General features: G+C 30.4%; 1 protein-coding gene across 7 annotated transcripts in view; it reads left to right on the top strand.

Annotated features, from left to right (window-relative positions):
• Positions 1–22,168, top strand: part of Ih (hyperpolarization activated cyclic nucleotide gated potassium channel Ih) — a 332,983-nt gene that overhangs the window by 58,512 nt on the left and 252,303 nt on the right. The window contains exon 1 of one of the 7 annotated variants that reach the window (XM_076404229.1): positions 2,314–2,437. The exons of 5 other annotated variants lie outside the window; for them this stretch is intronic. Coding sequence is in view for 1 of the 2 variants with exons in the window: in XM_076404226.1 (XP_076260341.1) it covers positions 9,669–9,736 (68 nt within the window). In the remaining variant the exon portion in view is untranslated. Of the gene's footprint in view, positions 1–2,313; positions 2,438–9,653; positions 9,737–22,168 lie in introns of those variants that run through there. One more of the 7 variants, XM_076404226.1, reaches the window with a different exon arrangement.

Genomic DNA, 22,168 nt, shown 5'->3' with positions numbered 1-22,168 from the left:
TATCGGTGTTGCTATTATGTTGTTTAGATCCATGCTCAAATCGTTGAGCAGTCGTTAAATTTTGTATTTTTGAATGTTGAAAGCATTCTACTTTAGTTATACTTGATAAGAGATTTTCCATTCATTCTGCTGATTACTCTTTGTATCCTTTTATTAATGTATATTACCGAAAAATTACTACCTTTTTGTAAACAAGCAGTATTCATAATTTAATCGCTTAAACCAATACTCGTTCGTCACTTTATTGAATCTTTTGTGCCAACATTTTGGTGAACATTTTTTACATACAGTTTAACTAATATATAAATAATATATAAATACTAACAGCTTGATTTAATTGTCGGTATCTCGTTTCAGTAATTAAACCCTCCGATTTCTTGATATAGATATTTTTATCTATTGTTCTATTTAAAAATACGATTGGAACGTCAATGTGCTTAATCTTCCAGTTTTGTTGAATTGATACAAATCAAAATTGTAATAATTTATAATTAAACTCTTCTGCATTGGTTTCAATGGTTTTTTATCATACCTATAATTCAGTTGAACCGCATCTTTCTAGTTTTCTAGTGTTTCATTGATTCTTAGCTCTAGTGCTCTATAACTTGATTCCGCCATCTATTGCATACATCCATATCTATATATATATATATATATATATATATATATATATATATATATATATATATATATATATATGTATGTATATATATCACTTATGATATTCTTATGATATATATATATATATATATATATATATATATATATATATCACATCATATACTTATGATTCGGGACGGAATTAATAACTCCATTTATGGCTTTCAAACAAGAGAAAAATTTTATTTACATCGGTGGTTCTTTATACCATTGTAGACTCGAGACAAACTATAGCGCTCTCTACATGTTGTTTTTCTTCTTTTCTACATACTAGGAATTGGCTTTTGTATTGACATGAATCATATAATATGTCAATTAAAAAGTCCCCGGTCTGACACATACGTTTTTTTAGTTAGCCCTAACCCTAAAAAGATGCGTGTATAAATTTGACAGCTGCCGGATCATTAATTTTTGAATTATAGCATTTTTAGTGAAGCAATTTTTGTTATTGTGAAAAAAAAACAGAATAAAAAGGAATTTCACGTGTTGATAAAATATTGCTTTTGAAGGGAAAAATACAGTTGAAGCAAAAACTTGGCTTGATGCCGAGTTTTCGGACACTGCCTCAGGAAAATCAACCATCAAGGATTGGCATGCTAAGTTTAGACCTGATGAAATGACTGAAGAAAGTGAACGCAGTGGACGCCCAAAAGAGGTTGTTACCGACGAAAACATTTAAAAAATCCACAAAATGATTTTGAATAACCCTAAAGATATCAACTGAACGTGTTCATCATACTATTCACGAATATTTGTGAATGTGCAAAGTGGGTGCCGCGCGAGCTCACTTTTGACTAAAAACAACGACGAGTTGATGATTCGGAGGAGTGTTTGAAGATGATCAAGCGTAATAAACCCGAGTTATTGCGTCCTTATATGACAATGATGAAATATGGCTCCATCATTTCACCCCGAAGTCCAATAAACAGTCATTCGAGTTAGCACACGATGAACCCGCTCCAAAGCGTGGGAAAATGCCAACAGTCGGCTGGCAAAGTTATGGCGTCTGTATTTGGGATACGCACTACCTTGAGAAAGGAAGGACCATCAATAGCGACTATTACATAGCGTTATTCGACCGTTTGAAGGACGAAATGACCGAAAAACGGCCGCATTTGAAGAAAAATAAAGTGCTGCTTCACCAGACAATGCACCGCATCACAAGTCAGATCAGATCTGGCCTCCAGCGACTATTTCCTGTTCTTAGTTCTCAAAAGAACGCTCGTTGGGAATCGCCGAAACTGAGGACTATTTTGAAGCGAAGGACAAATCGTACTACAAAAATGGTATCGAAAAGTTGGAGGGTCGCTATAATCAGTGTATCACCCTTGAAGGGAATTATGTTGAATAAAAAAACTAATTTTGGCAAAAAATGTGTTTTACTATGGTAGGCCGTGGACTTTTCAATTGATCTGTTATTTAACAAATCATAGGTTAGTTTTCTTCGGGTCGTGTCCTCTATACCATCTCCGCCATTATTGATTCCCGCGATCGTCCCGTAGGTATTATCGGTCGTGGGAAAGAGAGAGGGAACCAGAGGCATTCCGTAGAGCGACGGTCCGAGATTGGAGTCGGCGCAAGCGACCGCCTCCCCACGCTCCAAGCCGCCACCGACAGCTGGCGGCTCTCAGTGTAGCGGTTGCCCGAGCGCATACGGCCCATTCTCGAAAGTGGCGCGCCATAATCTAGCCCGCCTGGTGGCGGCTCGGCACGCCATCTGGCGGCTGCGGCGTACAGGGTCGCAACCTTGCAACGATCACCCGACCGACACGGATTCGTACGTACCGCCATCTATTGGCCAATCGATCGTTACGTGGCACGTCGGACCGATCGAGAGCCGAACCGTCGATCGTGCGCGCTCGTGTCGCGCTTCGGGTTCCCACGCACGGCCCGCCGCGATCGTTGTTTCACGAGGGGAATGCAGGGTGTCTCATTTTAACAGTTCTCCTTTTTGGTGATTCTGATATCTGAAGATATATAATTGTATATCTATATGATCGTTAGCATTAGCAAAAAGTTCAGGTATCAATATATTAATAGATATTTCATGAAAAACAAACATACCAATATCAGTTGATTCTATTAAGCAGTTATCTAACATCAAGGATATAATAAAAAAATACAATAACATTCTTAATGAAACATTGAATATACATATTATTTCTGTAGGTCCACATAATTTTGAAATGATACCCTATAACATCCTCAAACACATTTTGCCATAAACACATTATATTATCATTTCGGGCTTAAACTTCAACAAAAAATGATTTTTAATCAGGATATAGGATATCTGTAGAAATAAAAGTTATAGCTATTAAAAACATATTATTATCAATAATTTAATAATTGAATTATTATATTATCGAAATATTAACCATGTTGAATATAATAATTATTACTAATAGGTAAATTAGTTATGAAAACAATATATACAATACAATATAATACCACACTATGCAATATAATAATGGAGCAAAAGGCAATTTAAAAAAATATTTAATAGCACCAGTTATTGTTTTTGTGAATCTATGTTTTTATAAATTCCATATACATGTTCTATATGTGTTTTTATATATGTTATATTTATTATTAATAATATGTTAAAATTGCTTAATATCAACAGTGGATATTACTTTTTACAACATTTCTAAATATTAATAGTAAAATTACTATTAGAGGTATCATACAGTAACATTTTTTTTATTATTAATCAGTTAATGTATTGTTACTAGTCGTTTCCGTCTAACCTACAATTTGTCTTTATGATAACTTAAATCTAGGTATGCAACTAGGAGGACCCATCGGCCCTATCTCAGTCTCTGGTGAAATAACGTTTTTACATGTCACTGCTGTATATATATTTTGTTATATGAACCTCACTACACAACACTACACAAGATCAGATGGTTTGATTCATTTGAGTTTGTGTCTTGTTCTGGTGGTATCCAATAGTTGTAATATTTCAATATTCGTGTGAGTCTTTCTTCATGCCCCCTTGCAAATACAGTAACATTAAAAACTGAAACATATCTCAATAATACTTTTAATATCTATGTCGAATAAAAATTAGGTTTTTATGAATAAATAAATAAACATTATTCTATTTATATCCATTTAACATAAATTATTTTAAACTTGAATCACATGTTACGTATAAACAACATGCTACTTTATAAAAACAAGACTTTAGCCAAAGTAAATAACAAAGGACTCGTTCACTTTAGGCAGTTAAAATTCGAAAAAATATTAAAAGCTTGTATCCAATAAATCCCCAAACATATGTGTTGTGAATAAATTGTTTAGGTTTAAACTGCTTAAATAGCAAACTGTTAATAAAATAAGACATAAACTATCAATTTTAAAATAATAATGTCAGAAACAGAACCTGTTGCAATGATATTAGGAATATTAAACTAGATATAAAGAAATCCAGTATATTCTTTTGTTTACGATTGTTCGTTATTAGATATTGAGAAAATCTATATCAACTGTTATATTATTGTTCATGAGTAATTTATAACTAAAAAAGAAAACGACCCTAAGAACGAACTAGATTGCAATATTTTCATTTAATTATAATTATAATTCATTTTAATATAATTAATCTTCAAATGGTTTTTTAAAGCTTCTAGTAGTTTTTGTTGCTTTTATTTATATTAAATGTATAACACATTTTATCGAATAGAATTAGTTTCACAGATAAGCATTCTGTTAAAGAAAAACTGAAAATTGTCTATTAAAATATAAAGAAAATGTTTTGGGGCTTATCCCAATGAATAATCCAATTCGTAACACATATCTAATATTTTGAAAACCTTCCAAGAATTTGTTTGGGTCTTCCAAAGAGAAATAAGTGACCCAGAGCCATATCAGATGAATTTGGTAGTTGTTGGATTTCGTTTGTTGGATTCAACCTTATGGAACTGCGAGAGTTTTTACAAATGATTTTCTTCTTTTTACCGAAGTTAACTTTTGAAAAGTTGAAGACATTGATGGCCACTCAGAACGAAGCAAATCTCGATCTATATCTGGGCCGTTTCTTCCCTCTATGGCGTAGAGACATGTGTTCTTGATCGAAGTCGATTCGTTGTAAGCTATGTGCAATATTCTCGGCATTTACACAGTATTTTTACAGTATTGTACATATATTTTAGTCGAAAAATCCGATAGATAATGTTTAAATTCTACATTAATATAGGGGACAGTTGTACTAACTTAGTGACAAAATAGTAATGTCAAAAGTTACTGTGCCTTTAAACGGATTATTCAAATAGCACCAACATTATTTTGACGTAATATAAATCTTTAATTTTTTCAGGTTTGTTAAATCCAATAGAACACATTTTTGCTATATTAATGCTAAGAAATATCACAACAGTAACCTTGCGTTTCCAACCATTTGCAATGCTATCTATTTGAAATCATTCATAATTAAGTACCACATGAAATGTAATTTTTTATATATCATAAGAGCGAAGATCTAATATATCCTGAAAATTCATAAAAACACTAGAATGATATTTATGTTAAAATATTTTTATAATATACAATTCATATTAATATCAGCTAGCAACACGTTTTATTAAAACAAAATAATTATCAATTAAATATAATTAAATATCAAGTACTCTTATGTAAACAAAATAAACAATAGTAAACATTTCAATATTGTTAAACCGCTAAAAGCATATGCTAGAATATCTCTACAACTATTAATTATAAAACAATCATCAATGGGTTCTATTACTCAGTGAACGAGTAGAACATTATGAATATATAAAGATAAATAGAAGGCATATAATTATGCTGAAATCAAAACAAATATTAATAGTTTAATGTTAGATTTTTATAATAAAATATCCCAATGATACTGTATTAAAAAGTTTCAACTATAGGGACATAAAATCCAGGTGTACCGGAAAGTCATTACCGGTTTTTTTCTGAAAAAACTATACGATCTTCAAGAAAATGGGAAAATATTTATTAAAAGTATGGCCATTTGATTCTACATATCTCGTCCATCTTGCGAAACTGTTTATCATTTGAGCATAACCATTCATCGGGACATTTTCTAACTTCTTCGAAGTTGGCGAAGTAATGTTCTGCAGGCGCGTGTGCCATTGATGCGAAAAGTTGATAGTCAAACGGGGCAAGTTCTGGAGAGTACGGTGTGTGCGATAATGTGTCCCATCTAAGTGCTTTCAACGCTTCCTTGACATATTTTGCTTCATAAGACGGCGCGTTATCGTGCTATAAAATCACTTTACCGTGTCTTGGGACCCATTCAGGACGTTTTTCGATCAATGAATGGTTCGAATTCATCATTTGTTGCCGGTAGCGATCATTATTAACTCTTTCACTAGGTTTTAACAGTTCGTAATAGACCACGCCACTCTGATACTACCAAACACAGAGGATTGTCTTACGACCAAAAGGTTTTGACCTTGGAATCGATCGGTCGGCTTCGCCGGGTGATAACCATGATCTTTTACGCTTAGGGTTTTGTAAATAAATCCACTTTTCATAACCCGCTACCATTCGATGAAGAAATGACTTCCGACCATGCCTTTGAGCAGCATTTCATTTCATATTTTTTTTGGAGTTTCCCCATTGTTCGTAATCGGTAGCTAATTGTTTCTTGGGCCACATTTAAGGCTTCTGCCTATCGTGTTTGAGTTTGGGTTGGGTCTTCATTCAATAAGCTCTTGCAGTTTCGCATCTTCAAACTTTTTCAGTCTACGTTCCACGTTCTTTGTTTGGCACATCGAAATCACCACTTTTGAATTTTTGAAACCACGCCTCACATGTTTTTAAGGTTAGGGTATGTTCGCGCTAACTTTCTACCAGCAAAATTTGACTTTCATCGGCTTTTTTCCTTTGATCAAATAAGAAAAAAAGTAACAAAAATTGTATTTGTGATTTATTTAATAGAATAATAACTAGGAGTATATTTTTTCACAGCACTGTAGACAAAAAGCGAATAATTGTACTGATTATTGCTTATAATACATATATATGTCTATTTATATTCACTTATTGGATGTTAGATAACTACTAATCATGGAAAATAACATGAACAATTTAATAAAATATGTTTGAGGATGATTGACCATGAAAATTATGATTTTTATTTCAGTGTTTATATTATTGAATGTATATTGTGATATTATTCCACAAAGGTCTAGTTTCTATTATAAATATTATCGAAATTTTGGAATAATAATTCATACTCAAATGAATCTAAGTTAATTTTTATTAGTACACTTTTCATCATGGTTATATTATACACTAGCATAATACACATTATTAAAATTAAATATTAATTAAAGTAGAAGTAATTAGAAATATTTATTAAGGGTAATTTAAAAAATATATTTTAACTATACCTTTTATTTAGATTTGAATAATGTTATCATTAGATTATGTTAATGAGACAACCTGCATTTTACTGTAAGTATTTTTTGCTCAAAAGTTTGTGATTTCTTTTTATATATTAATATCTAACAAAAATATGTATAGAATTTAAAAATATATGGCGTATTAACTCGATAGTATATATTATTTTTAAAATTTTACTGCATATACTTAATATATTTTTATTAGAACTATGAATGAATATTATGAAATGAGGTAAAGTAGAATCTTACTGTATAATGTATACAAAAAATACTTCAAATCATTTACCTTACTGGATTATTTCTATATATTCTGAGTATTTGGGATAATTGATTATTACGAGAGTAGTTTCACTAGTCCCTGGCCATTTAATTCATATTTTGTATCAGTTTTTCAAGTTTGAATAGAGAAAATGATTCTAATCGACAAATAAAATTATTGATAATGATAATGACATTGACATGACAACAATGATATATCTGCAGTTTTTGTATTGTCTGGCAATAGTTCTTTTTCACCTAATCAAACATATCTATACAAACTTTCCTAGAAAATATCTGAGCACATGTAACAATAAGGCAGAACTAAAACAAGTGAAAAAATCATCAATAACAATATATAGTAAAGGAGATATCAGCATCTAGAAAAAACTATAAGCGAGCAAACCAGGAAACTTTGAATAAATTATTACACCTCAAATTCAGCCAAATACAAGCAAAAAAAAACTCCAAAGAAATTAAAAATTTGCTATAAAATAAACCAAATTATTTACTTAAAATGCCAATAGGCTTATACAAAGTATTAAATACTATCTACTATCTACAAATTCGTTCGTTATAATTGTTATATAACTATACAGACTTGGTTCTTTTAGGACTATTCTGGTAATATATTAAAATCCTTTGCTTTTACTATCGTAACTATGACAGTTATTTTTTAAATAATATATACTTTGTATTATAAAATATACTTTTTAATTATGACTATAATATACATTTAAATCGTCGTGGGTTATTTGTTGGTTTGTTTTTGAAAATATTATTCAAACTACTGCTTTATCTAGGGGTTAAATATTCCGATTATTCATTTCAACTTATCTTGTTATATATCTTTGGGAAGTGATTTTATAAATGGCTTCATCGAGCCTTACTTTATGTGCAGGTCTTGGAGGACGTTCTTTTCGCGAACTTTAAATCTAATCTTTAAATCCCGCCGTCTAAAATCTTTTTAACTCAACTTGTTATCCGAGAAATAAGTACAGAATTTTAAAATCGTCACATCGAAAACCATATTTTAATTTGCGAAAAACTAAATCTAAGACCTTTTGATATTGAGGTTTACGGATTATGATGAATCGTTGAAAATACTCCATTGTGCTGTATTGTATTGTATCTTATATCAAATATTGGATTTGATAGTACTGGATCTTACAATAAACCAATTCCTCCTTTTGGACAAGCGAGTGAACTCTTTCTTAAAATATGTAAACCTATAACTACAGGGACAAGTAAGTCCTGTATTAGTATTAGATTAGATCCTGGCGAAATACATAAAAATCAGTTGAAAATGCCCCGACAGCTTTTTTGTTGTAGACCTGTGTAACATTTCTTCTTGGCAGTTTGGTCTAGTTGAAGGAATTTAGCATCTCAATTTTCACGCTCTATTATTTTTCGATTATGATAATATTTTTCTGTAGAACACTCCATGTATCAATTTTTATAATATAACCGTTTTAGTTTTGAATAGAAATGTCTCCATTCTTTTTCCGGAGGATTGGTTTTTCTTTTGCTACATAAGGATTTACTGAATCCTAAATTCGATGGATCTATTTGATTACACAATTTCTATAGAAAGTAGACTTATTGCTCTCATTTCCTTAACATTTCCCAAGTTCATTCAGAAGTAAAACTGTCTATTTAACATCAGCGCAGTAATAGTGTTGCAACCTGTTATTGAGAATGAAGAAATAAGTTTAATAATATCGATATTTCAATATATAGATATTTTTAAAATATATCTTCGGCTTCGATATTTTTATAAAATTATCGATATTTTTTATTTCTTTAGTTAAGCTAACGCCTTAAAAATTATTTCGGTTAGGTAATACATACATTAAGTCTAAACTTTTGAGCAAATTGCGTCGAACAGAACGTATTGTTAAGCCGTTTCTTGTTTGTCATTAAATCCCCACCTCCCCGCCCCTTCGTAATGAATCACCCCTACGTCAACCCTTTTACCCAAATTACCCCCGATATCGTCGGTTAACTCTGCCCGCAACCCCTATCCGTTTTAGCTGTTTGTTAGGTTCCCCCGACACCTTCGCTTCCTTCGTCCCGGACCCCCCTCCTGCTACCCCACCGATCGCGGTCGAAACTCGAACATCGAAAAACCGGATCGGCTCTCGATCGCCTCGTGACCAAATCTGCACACTGCCCCTCCTCCCTCCCTCCCCCCTGCCCCCAGCCCTCTATTATCTTGCTTTCTTCTTGCGACTAAGTTTTGCACTGGGTTGGGACGCCTTTTAGCTTCTTCTATGACGATCTAGGAGGCGTGCGGTCTGTGAGGAGGTCGTCGCTCGGGCCGGGTGAAGGTGTGGACGACGCCGACCGATGATAACCTGTTTTATGTTTCGTTCGTTAGATACTTCACAACGGCAATCGTCAGGGTTGCTTATCAGGTCTGCCGATCTGACTGTTGACGCGTGAGTAGCTGGAACGTTCTCGGTTGGACGGTGTTTGAGTGAAATCCGATAATGATAACATGTTGTCTATGTTATCATCAATTAAATATGATTGCAATGGTCCCTGGTTTATTAAATCAGCAAAATTACTATAGTAATGCTAACAAAATTGCATATAGATAAAAAAAGGAATCCGTAGAAAGGAATCTCAAATACACATCACTATATCTCTGAATTGTCCAATAATCACTAATAACCAGAAATTAAAAAATAAATAAATAAAAACTTATCAAAAATAACCTCAATTTGACTCGGTATGTAACACATGCTGTTTATATAACTATATCGAGCAGATTATGTCAGATATATAGTAATAAAACTTAGTTCAAAAAATTAAATGTTCCAAACAATTACAATATATTTTTAAAAAATGTATATTTTTATATTAAAAACGTTTAGACAGGACGTCTGTCGAGTCTGTTAGTAACTTTATGTTTCTTTCGTTATAAAACATGGAAATTTTGTTATTACTAGATCGACATTTTGTATTGAAATTAAATTAAATATAATAATTATTATAACAATTTATTAATATAGTAATTTCTATTTTTCCTAATATAGGGAATGGACAAAATAAGATGAACACCTTACATATACACAATATTTATATATTCATTCAACATAATTCCCTTCAAAGGTGATATACTGATTATAGCGACCCTCCAACATTTCAATACCATTCTTGTAGTACGATTTGTCCATTCAAAAATAGGCCTCAGTTTCGGCGATCACCTCTTCATTCGACGAAATTTTCTTTCCAGCGACCATTCTTTTGAGATCTGAGAACAGGAAATAGTCGCTGAAGACCAGATCTGGAGAATGCGGTGGATGAGGAAGCAACTGGAAGCCCAATTCATCGATTTTTGCCATCGTTTCTTTTTCTTCAAATGCGGCTTTATCTTCAAACACTGCTCAGTATCATCAACTCGTCGTTGTTTTTGGTTTAAAGTGGGCTCGCGTGGCATCCACTTTGCACAGAGCTTTCTAATACCCAAATATTAGTGAATGATATGATGTACATGTCTTTTACATTTTAGTCTATAGTTATCCTAACGAAAATGTAACTTTTTATCATTTTCTATTAATGGTTATTTAGACTCTAGCTAATCTAATTTAATCATTATATATAATCACTTAAAACAAACACAAAAAACATTTGTAAACCAATGTCATATTGAAATAGAGGAACTTGACCAGCTCTATAATAAAATTCTCTCTTAGCGTTACCTGTTTAAGAAAGCAGGACCGGAAAGTATGAAAACACCAGAAGTGTATTATTTTCTTGTACTAACACCAATTAAAAATCATTCTATAATATAAAAAATAATATATTACTTACTAATTCAAATTATTCAAAATATAAGATTCAATATATTCTGAACCCAATCATATAGTTAAGTGACGAATTTTTGGTTTTTAATTCAAACTATAACAAAGGTTTATCTACTATGGTTAATACTAATTATATAAAAATATTACTAATAAATATTCCATTCATTTTTAGATCAAATTTTGCAATAGTATAATATAATTAAATTTCAGGGACATTTTAACTAATGACTGTCAAACCCGTAGCTGGATTTTCTAGGAAGAATTTGATTAAATAAAGCTTTGGATTATTGGTGTCACTCTATGTTGCTTTTATTACAGCATAGTGTGATAAAGACTCATAAATATCCTTAAATAGGCTTGATAGGAATCCGGCCATAAATCTTTTGTTTCCTTGAATTTTCAAGTGTTGTTTGTCATTAAATTATTTGTCAATTGTTAGTATAGATGGTGCTGTTTGTTTATCAAGTATAATTTTCTAAATTCAGAAAGACCCATACAAATTTTAGATTCGATATGTCGTCAGTTCAGATAAGTCAGAATTAACTTAACTTTGTTTGTTTTGGTTTTGATTGATTTTTTGTCATTGCTCTTTCACAATAGTAAATCATTTTATCTAAATAATTGCCATCGTTCTCCAGTAAGTTTTTTCCAGTTTTTTGACAGCTTTGAGTCATTTCCGCAATGCATTTTTGGATATCTTTCATAAACCCAGTTATATTCATTTATTTTTTATTCATTCGCAAGTGTATACCATATATTTCAGTTTCTGTATATTTCTTTGAAATCTCCATCTTCAAAATTTGTTCTTCGATTAGCATATTCTTTATTAAATATATAACTATTTCATGCAAATATAGATGCAGAAAATACCATGAATTACGCTATCTATTGTCAATCCATTTATTATATTAGTTTACATTTCTAATAATTTACTTTTTATCTGTTTACAATTAAGTTGTTGTTCAACATTAATTTTTGCTAATATTAATCATAAGTAAAAAGTAAGTCTTAAAGAATTTTTATTGTCATATTGCCTTAGTAAATAGGTCAATTAAAAATACCAATTTTAGTCTTCATTTTCTTTTGTTAGATATGCAGATTTATACTATACCATATTATTTGCAGTGTATCTTTTAATATAAACTATCCAGTCACTATTTGATACTGCACTGAATATTTACGACTATGGGCAGGGATATTTACTCTAGTTATCGGCCATATTTCAAAATGTGATGGATCCATAATAGGGTTATTATATTTATAGGGCTATAAAGTCATTTTGTAGTTTTTTCGATGTTATGGAGATAATAAGGGAAAAACTATAAAGATATATTCATTTTTATGTTATTCTTTATCTTATGATATTTTTTGTTGATTGAAATGCTTTACATATTGTCTTCTCGAACACAAAATACATCTATCCTCTCCTTGAAGTAACAAATTGGAATATTTAAGTCGTTTTTATGCACACATTTCTTGAGATGTGATAAAAAATTACAAGGAGTTAAATCTGATCTGATTTGAATCTGGTGGTTATTACAATAATTTGTGTTTTAAATCACTGAAGAAGAATCACTGACAAGAAGATCTTGATAAATATCTTAATCAAACCTTTTCTCACACATTTCTACTTTGATCAGTCTAGATTGAGAATATTAGAAAATATTACTATAGATTGAGCTTGTTGTTATAGAGACAGAAAGTTCCCATTGCATCCCCAAATAACTGATGCAACTAACTGACTTTGGAACTAAAACATGTACATCACTGCTTGTTTTGATTATTACTCTCTTTTTGGTTCAATTACAATTCATATTGATAGACTTTTGTTCTAGTTCCATTAGAATATATTTGTTTCCATTGACATGTTTTTACGAATTTTTTTTTGACGATCTTATAATCAACCGAAAAAATAAATGACGATATTGATGGTACAATCCTAAGTGTCATTTTTTATTGAATATTTGTAGATGAATACTCTGAATACAGTAAGCGTTATTAAAGACTTATCTTAAAATATATATTATTATCAAAATCAAAGAAAGAAACATGAATGGCAGCAACAAAATTATGTATTATTTAAACCGTATATTAACACTAATAACAAGAGACAACATATTGATTATTTTACAAAATAATTAAGACATTGAAGCATATACATTTAAACTATCTTAAAGTAGTACTTCAACAGACGTCATTGAGTTAATGTATAATTATATCCACACTAATAATGATAAAAATAACGGCATATTATTAATAACTGGTGGGTTGTTAATTATTTAGTAGAACGGATTATTGCAATTATAGGACCAATTGTTAATTCATTAAACCAGTAATATAATAAGTCTAAACATTATCGGATTCATCTCTATTTGTTGTGTTAGTGTTCGTTCATATAGTTATGAAGACCGAGCATTTTTTAAACTACTCACGCCTGATCTGTGTTTGGTGTTTTGACTAGAATGTTGTTGGTGTTGTTTTAAACTACAGTAAATATTGTACCGATATTTTTTCGACAAGCAGGCTAATAAAAAAAATTGAGCACATTGGATTGTATATATCGTTATATAGATATAATAGAATATAATTACGATTTTAATTATCATGTATCTGATACCAATTACTCATATAAATACTGTGTTAATAGTCTGTATTTTTTCCATAGATAGGGCTGTGGCTATGTACATGCATATGGCAATGCTGCGTATTATATTGAATTTTGCGTGTTTAGATAAAATTTACTATGGTATATAAAGACTGTCCATTTTATGGCTCCATTTTAATTCCACGTTACCAAAGCGAAATATATCTTGAAGCTATTCTGAAAAGGAAGTGCCAGGTGAAAAGGATGAGTGAATTAGAACATGTGTTCATGTACACTTAACCAAGATTTGCCTTGTAATTATGGTTACTCTTTCCTGTTGCGTATCTGTTTACATCTTATTTACCGCTTTTTTAGTGGCATAACTGGATCAATAGCAGGTTCTGCTTCCAACTAATTATTTTTTAACTTTTTAAAATATTTACATCGAAATCCTTAATTATAAAATGTAGAAACTAACAATAGTATATTTTTATAACTTGTGTCAAGTATTGCTGAGTGTACTTTTCGTTACATTTAGAGATAAGGAGATTGTTAATTATATTTTAACATTATAGTCTGAGTAATACATTCTCTTGGAAATCCCTCTATATTAATTCGCAGTTCCAGCAGGTATATTTAAGTTGATTCATATCATTAATTAATAGATTCATAACTTTACCCTAATGATACCTTCTATTTTTCAATTGGTCTTATTGTAAAAAATTGTTATATTGTCTCCTACCTTTCGAGTACATCGAAACTTCTGCAATCATCAAGGTGACAAAATGATTCTCCTAGCCGTGGGCTACTGGGACATGGTTGTAAATTTTTGCTTATAATTATTTATAATAGTAATTATCCAAAACGTAAGCGTACAAAATCTGAAAATACCGGACATCTTCTCGAATGATCTCTAAGTTGTTGACACTCCGGTCGTTAAGCTTATTAACGCGGACCGTGGTTTGAAGTCAATGTTAAATAGTAGGTTCAGTCCAGATAAACCCTAGTTGGTACAAAAGAAACTCTAAAATATCAAAGTAATATTTTGTTATTGAGTGGTTGAGGGAACTAATCGCAACTCCTTACTTCCGTCCGTCTTTTTACGTCCGTATCTGAAAGCATTTGATGAAGTTCTACTTCAGACCTCTTCATATTGAAACAAAAATGCTCACAAACTAACATTTGACAAAATGATGTTATAAAATTAATGATTTATCACATATTGATTTAAATCATTACTTACTGTTAAAGTTACTTATAGGAAACATAGTAGTGCACAAGTTACAAGTTCACGAAGTCTATTAAAAAAAATAAGGGAAATTTTTATTTTTTAGTAAGAATTTTATTTATTTATCTTCAGTAATGTTGTCTCCTTCAAGATGGTCCCCATTACATATTATTCACTTATGCAACAACAGTTCTGCAACTCATTAATCTATTTGACATTTCAGAGTATCATTTTTAAACCTATCTATACTTGTAAAATGATTTTTTATAATGCAAATTCTATAATAAATTTTTTATAGAAATGAAAATAACTAAGTCTGAAAATGTATCTGGGTATTTTGTAGACCATTATTCCACTATGTAAAATTCGACATGCCTCAATGTCGCTACAAATTTAATGTAATTATATATATATATATATATATATATATATATATATATATATATATATATATATATATATATATATATATATGTATATATATATATATACAATAAAAATAGAAAAATCGTAATTATATTCCTAACTGCCAAGTAATTAAATTGAAAAAAGTCGTTTTTGTAGAAAACTATGTGAGATTTTATCAAAACAATTTTATTTAACACGGAAAAAATTATGTTTTCCTTCTAACTACCGTTATATGACGTAAGTCTGGTCGATATAATTGAAAAGCTGAACTGTTTAAGGTCGCAGTGCCCAAAGCCCGTTATTAATCACAAAAAAAAACGACTGCTTGTCGAACTTACTACACGTATTTCTGGTTGATATTGGTAATGACGAGAGATAAATCCATTTGTCGTTATGATGTATCAGTTTGTAGAGGAGCTGCAAATGTTGGACTCAGTATAATGAAGCGTATTAGTGAAATTTAATGAGATAACGGTGGTAATATTTTAGGATAAACTACTTGATAGGTTCGTAGATAAGTTTAACTAAAACCATTTAATAAGATGTTTTCACAAATTTTGATTATCTTAAAATTATAAATTCAAATATTGGGTTGGTAAAAAAGTGATTTTGATTTTATACATATAAAAACAAATAATAATATTACATATTCTAAGTTAGTTTAGGTTAGTTAATTTAAAACTAAAATACGTGTTATAGTACAATCAAATGCGGCCACTCATTTCTTATAATTTTTTACAAGTTGCAGGTAAAATACAAAATCAATTTACAGCAGTTAATCGAGGAATTGTTCATACAGGGGATGGACAAAATAATATGAAAATTAATAAGGTCTTGATCCAGTATTTGGTTTTAAAATAGTTGCATTTTTTCACAATAACAAAAGTTGCTTCACTCAAAGTGCTATAATTCACAAACGAATAACCGACAGCTGTCAAATTTATGCATCCATCTTTTGAGGGTTAATGCTAACTGAAAAACATATGGATTTAATTCTAGTAGCGCCATCTATGTGTCAGGCCGGGACTTTTAAATTGATCTGTTACTGACAGATCGAAAATTTTCTTTTAGGGTGTTTCATACATAAACCCGGCTATTTTTGGGAAAAAGTGTCCAGGTTTTATTATTATTTCAACATTTTTTCGTAACTTAGCGTGTTTGGCTTTCGTCATAAGGATTTACGTTCGCAGCCTTTTCAAAAATGTTAGAAGAAGTCAAACACATCACTTTGATTCACTAAGTGTAAATAGTTGGTTAATAAATTAGTAGTAAGTACAGTGAGTGCTTTATTACTTGCCTCCAAATCTAGCTGAAATCGTCAGCTATGAGCAATCAAGGCGACAGTCTGTGAATTGTTGATGCTAACAATACAAACATTTAAAAGGGCTCCAAAGGTATTTACTACAGTTTCTCAAATTTCGACACTGCCTGTTGACCTTGGGTTTCACCTACAATTCCTCTTTCTTAATCATATTTTGCCTTGTTTTATGCAACAATTCAATTTTTGTCACAAACTTTTTCGCTAACTGAATACCAACGATTTGGTTCAGGAGTCACAGAACAAAGCATATAACACAAAAATATAATCTACAAGAATTGACACGTAAATTGAGCAATACAAAGGCAAAAGGCAAAGTCGCGGTTCCAAGATGCAACAAAATATAATATATTGCATTGTGTGTATATTATGTTGTTTATATCCTGTGTATATCTAAGAACTATGAGAGTGACTCAGAAATATCAAAATTGATGCTATTTGTACAAAAAGGCATTTAGTGATGTAAATTGAGTCATATCTCAAGTCAAGATTTTTTACTCATCACAATATCCATTGGAGATCCTTTCAGTTTTATGCTAAATTAAAAAAAATATAACTAAAAATTAGATAGTTATTCAACGGTAATAGTTATAGTGAAAATTATTAGTTTCTATTTATATGAAAAACATCACATTCTTCTAGATTAACATCTTTATAATTCATAAATAATATATTCAGTAATATCATTATAATTATTATAATTAATTCACATTAGAACTATGACTATGAAGGACCCGAAATATTCCAAGGGATACAAAATATTTATAATTTTAATGTACTAATAGTGCGATTCTAGTTATTTAAATCATATTTGTACATTTATTATGAATATTTCAAAATAATGTTGTTAAATGCTCATATTATTCATCTCAAGTAATTATTTATGCATCTTGTTGTTCTAATTTCACTTGAGGTAAATTTTTCAAATATTGATTTACTTTGATAGTGTGGTTCTTTAAACAATATAACTCAATCGGTTAAAGTGAAAGAGGTTGTTAATAGTGAATAGTTATGTAACCTCGTGAATTATAACTACTTTCTAAAAATCCTGTTGAATGTCTTTGTGCGAAAACTTATATGTATTTTGTGATGGTTATCTATTGGTGAAAATTCGAAATGTCAATGTAAGATATTGTTGCATAATATAACCTAAAGATTCGATATTATACCTATTTTCGCAATAAATGTAATTTTAAATTTAAAAAATGATCATAATACACGTAAGCATCTAATATTTGTAATAGCTTTACTTTATTACAACTTCGCATCTTTTTCTGGGAATCTCGACATTGAATCAACATTTTCTAAATTTTAATTTAAAAGATATACGTCAAACACGTTTTGAGTGTGAAAACTGATGTAAAACTAACATGTATAAACAATATTTTACCTAAGTTATTGGCAACTGAAACCCACTGCTGTAATAGTAGTCACATTTTAAACGTAAAAAAAAGTAACTTACATAAAGTCGAAGTTACATTTTTACCAACCTAATATAATATATCAGGTTATTAATCATTTGGTATATTACGGCAATTTTATTTAGTAACTTATGTTATATGTACAACGAAATAACGAAGATTAATCGAAAACATTATGGCGCATATACCTTCTTGTATAACTCATTAAAACTAACATTAAAAGCTGGAAGTTTCATTATTAATGTTGACTGACGAAAGTTATTTCTGTGTCTTGTTTTCATTATATATATTATATATGTAATGACGCATTGAACGTATTTTGTTTATATAATCTGGAATTACAGTTTTACTTTAAATGTCTTTAAACATTTGCAGCTTTCTTAGATATCCAATGTATTTTGAGTTTATTTTAAATTAGCACAAATAATAGAGAAATACATGTTAAGGTAAGTTTTCAGCACTCATGTTCAGAAGATAAGTCATACTATTTATAATTAACATAAGCTGTGGGGAAGGCGTTAAGTGCTATCAGTGATCTGTGACTATTATTAAATAATTAGATTACATGATAACACTTATTTTTAACATATACTAACATAAGATAAAAATTAGCCAGCTTGGTGGTGCAGTGGTAAAGGCGATAGGACAGTCCTCCTACTGTTGCGATAGCCGTGGGTTCGAATCCTGCTGGAGCATGGTCGTATATTTATGGTTGTGATTGTTTAAAATTTGTGGTTGTCCTAGGCAAGAGTGTAAAATCAGTTACGCCAATAACCGGGCTGGGTAAGACCGGATGTCTTCTGGGATAATTTCTAAAGTTGGTCGCACGCTAGTCGGTAGGGTTAATGCTGAGGACCGTGGTTCGGAACCCACGTTAAACTGTAGGTCCACTCCAGATAAATCCATAGTTGGTAAAAGGAGACTTTAAAATATATTAAAAAAAAACATAAAAATTAATGATTAGTTATAAATATTTCTTTAAGTCACATAAACTCTACTGAGAAAATGGAACAAAAAATCTGTGATATGGTTTTCTTTTGCGTTATTTCTTCTTTTCGTTTGTTTGTTACTTCGAGCATCTATCTGCGTTCATTGTCTTATAATTTTTTAATGACGTCGCGGCTCTTAGCATAGCCATTAAAGCAAGTAATAAGTTAAAAGTAGCGACATCTAGATGTTGGATGTCGCCAAAATTCTACTTCTAATAAATCTCTACTTCTCTGTGAATCTTTGTGTGCAGGCAAGTATGTATATTATTACATCTCCAATTTCGTCATATAAAACTTTTATAGTTGTGCTTGCTCTTTTGCTTTGTACCATTCGTAAAATTATTATTTATCCATTGTTGTCCTAACCTTTCGAATTGTATCGATACGTTCACCAAATTGCAATTTTCTGTCGATTCTTATATTATTAAAAGACTAAATATGTAGAAAACCCCTTGATTGCGCTTTGATTTTCTGACCATACCAAAAAGTGTATCTTATCAATGTTTAAACCGTACATTGCATACGGCTTTCTTTTCTATTAATAACCCATAAGGGTTATATTCCGGTTTCCATTTTGTTTTCCATAAAAGGTGTGTTCTTTCGTGCCAGATATACTATTCAGCCACGAATGTTCCAAAAAAATGTCGTTCGACACGCTATTCCATCATTATACAGCGACTGTCGCAACTATGCTGCCGGTTAAATATACATCTGCAGTGTGATTCTGTGTAGCTTATGTTGTTTAGCTGGACAACGCACGTGGATTTGTTGTTAAATAACGGCAAGGGGAGGGTTTATCAAAACAGGTTTCCAGTTTTGTAAAGAGCTCAACGTTAATACAATGAAAATATACTTGTTTAGCTAAATATCATGATTTATTTTACATATTTATTAATAGTAATAATAAAATGGTTGGGTCAATGAAATTGTGGTTTATTTAAAGATCGTTCTACTAGTAACATTCTACCAAACTTTACTTCAAAATCATATATTTCTGAACAGTTTTTATATTAGGAAAATAACCTTGTATTTATGAATGTTGAATATGTCGTTGTCGGGTAGCCAAACACTAGAAGACAAATGAAGTTAATAATTGTTAAAGACGAGAAAATAGCTGTTGAAGAGTGCGATTAAAATTGATTTGGATTGCTTCAGCGCATATCTACTCTCAACAGAAAAGAGCTTTAGCAGTTAAATAAGATATGAAAAAAATTATCCATGATCATTACTTTCGAAACAGATGAAGAGTAATAGTTTTTTCAAATCATGTTTTATCTAACACCTTAAAATATATTATTTATAATTGACATGAATATGGTGGCAACAGGAAAAATGCAATCCCATCAATCATTCCCTGAATTATTCCCTTAAAATTAAATCACTGTTACAATAAAATTTTCAGTTTTGTTTTCATGGAAATATAATCAGATTAAGATCTTGCCATATTTGTTATATCGCACAACAGAATGGTGTGATTAGGGAGACGTCTAGACATAGGGGTTTCCTAAATTTCAACTGAACTACAGATCATAATTTCGATTGTGTGCATTTTAGTTAACTGTGCACTTTCAAAGTACGAAATTATTTAAAAATATAATCTACTGGTTTAGAAATAGATATACTTGATATTAAAAGAAATAAATATATAATAAGAATTCTCTGTTTGAAATATGTATTACCTTTAAACACTGTCGATATAAAGTAACAACTTGTTCAGTAAATCCTGTTTTCATTTTAAAGTCCAACTAAATAATTGAATAAATATGATGTTATCAATTTAGAGGAAAATGAAAGTAAACAAATTGTTGATTTCGATAGTAAGATTGCCAAAGTTATTAATTGCCAGATCTGATTCCAAGATATAATTATATGTTTAAACATCTCAAGATGTGCTTCAAGTAACCATACCAGAAACATATTACCTGTTTTGAGAACTATTGTATAATAAGGTCCCCATGAAATATAAATGTGACACAAGGGACTAGTCGTGTCAATTAATCCCTTGTGCCAAATAAGTGTGGTGTGCTGAAAACTGTTCACTGAATGTAGGTAACGTGTTTTAGCAGTATCATTATTATACCAAATAAATTGTAGACAATCATTTTTTATCAAAATAATGTATGAGAGGGATGAAAAAAAGGGTGAAAAGTGTGAGAATAACACGAGTTTCTTTATTATGAGGAGTTACAATGACGCCTCCAGACCAAAAAAATGGCACCAAATAGGTGCATGTTGTTGATACATTTGCATTTCGACACACATTAGGGTTTTCGGGTGCCAAATACAAGAATTTTATGAATAACGAAGTCAAGTTTTTTTACTGTCTTTTATTCCATATTTATCCTTTTTTACGATAAACAGTAGTCATTAAGAGAAAGAAGTACTTATCTGCACAGTATCTGTAAGATATTGTAAACCTCGTGACAGCGTTTTCTTAATTATTTTTAACAGTTTGTTATTACTGAAAGAAACAGATTATGACCTTGTTTTGCTATATATTGATATTTCAATGGGTTTTAATTAACTAATTTAATTTTTAAAAAATATAGATGCAAATTTAAAATTTTCGTTTTCAGCTTTGTTATCATTTTTTCCATATTTATTAAATGTTAAGTTATTTATTCAATAATAAAAGTTGGTTTGTAATGAAAAGTAACAGTAAAAACTTTAGTTCATAGGGGTTCTCTCTGGTTTGGCTTTGGTTTTTAACAAATTCAGGTTTGGATTTATTTCTTCAAACATAGTCGATGAACCAGATATTTCTTCTTACGTACAGTTATTTGGACATAGGGGTACTAGTGGACACGACCCAATTTTTGTAAAAATAAAGTTTTAAAATACTGGAAAGACGTTAGTTTGACTACATTTTTTTTAAGAAAACTATTAGTTAAGCAAATACGATTCCTTTTAAAATATTTTTATTTGGTGAATATATTACTTTTTTCCACCCAAAAAAAGCAAATGTTTACAGAAGGAATCCGTGAATTCTTATAAAATCTATAATATTACAATGTATTTACTATTTCTTTAAAATGTGCTGAAAAAGCTTGTTAAAATCACACTAAAAGGATTGCCGGTATCATATGACG

This window comes from Rhynchophorus ferrugineus, unplaced genomic scaffold, assembly GCF_030347505.1.
Source record: "Rhynchophorus ferrugineus isolate W39M unplaced genomic scaffold, kcgeb_rfMv2 rfM4, whole genome shotgun sequence".
NCBI classification, from domain to species: domain Eukaryota; kingdom Metazoa; phylum Arthropoda; class Insecta; order Coleoptera; family Curculionidae; genus Rhynchophorus; species Rhynchophorus ferrugineus.
The sequence above is the reverse complement of the archived record's forward strand: the minus strand, read 5'-3'. Positions and strand labels throughout refer to the sequence as shown.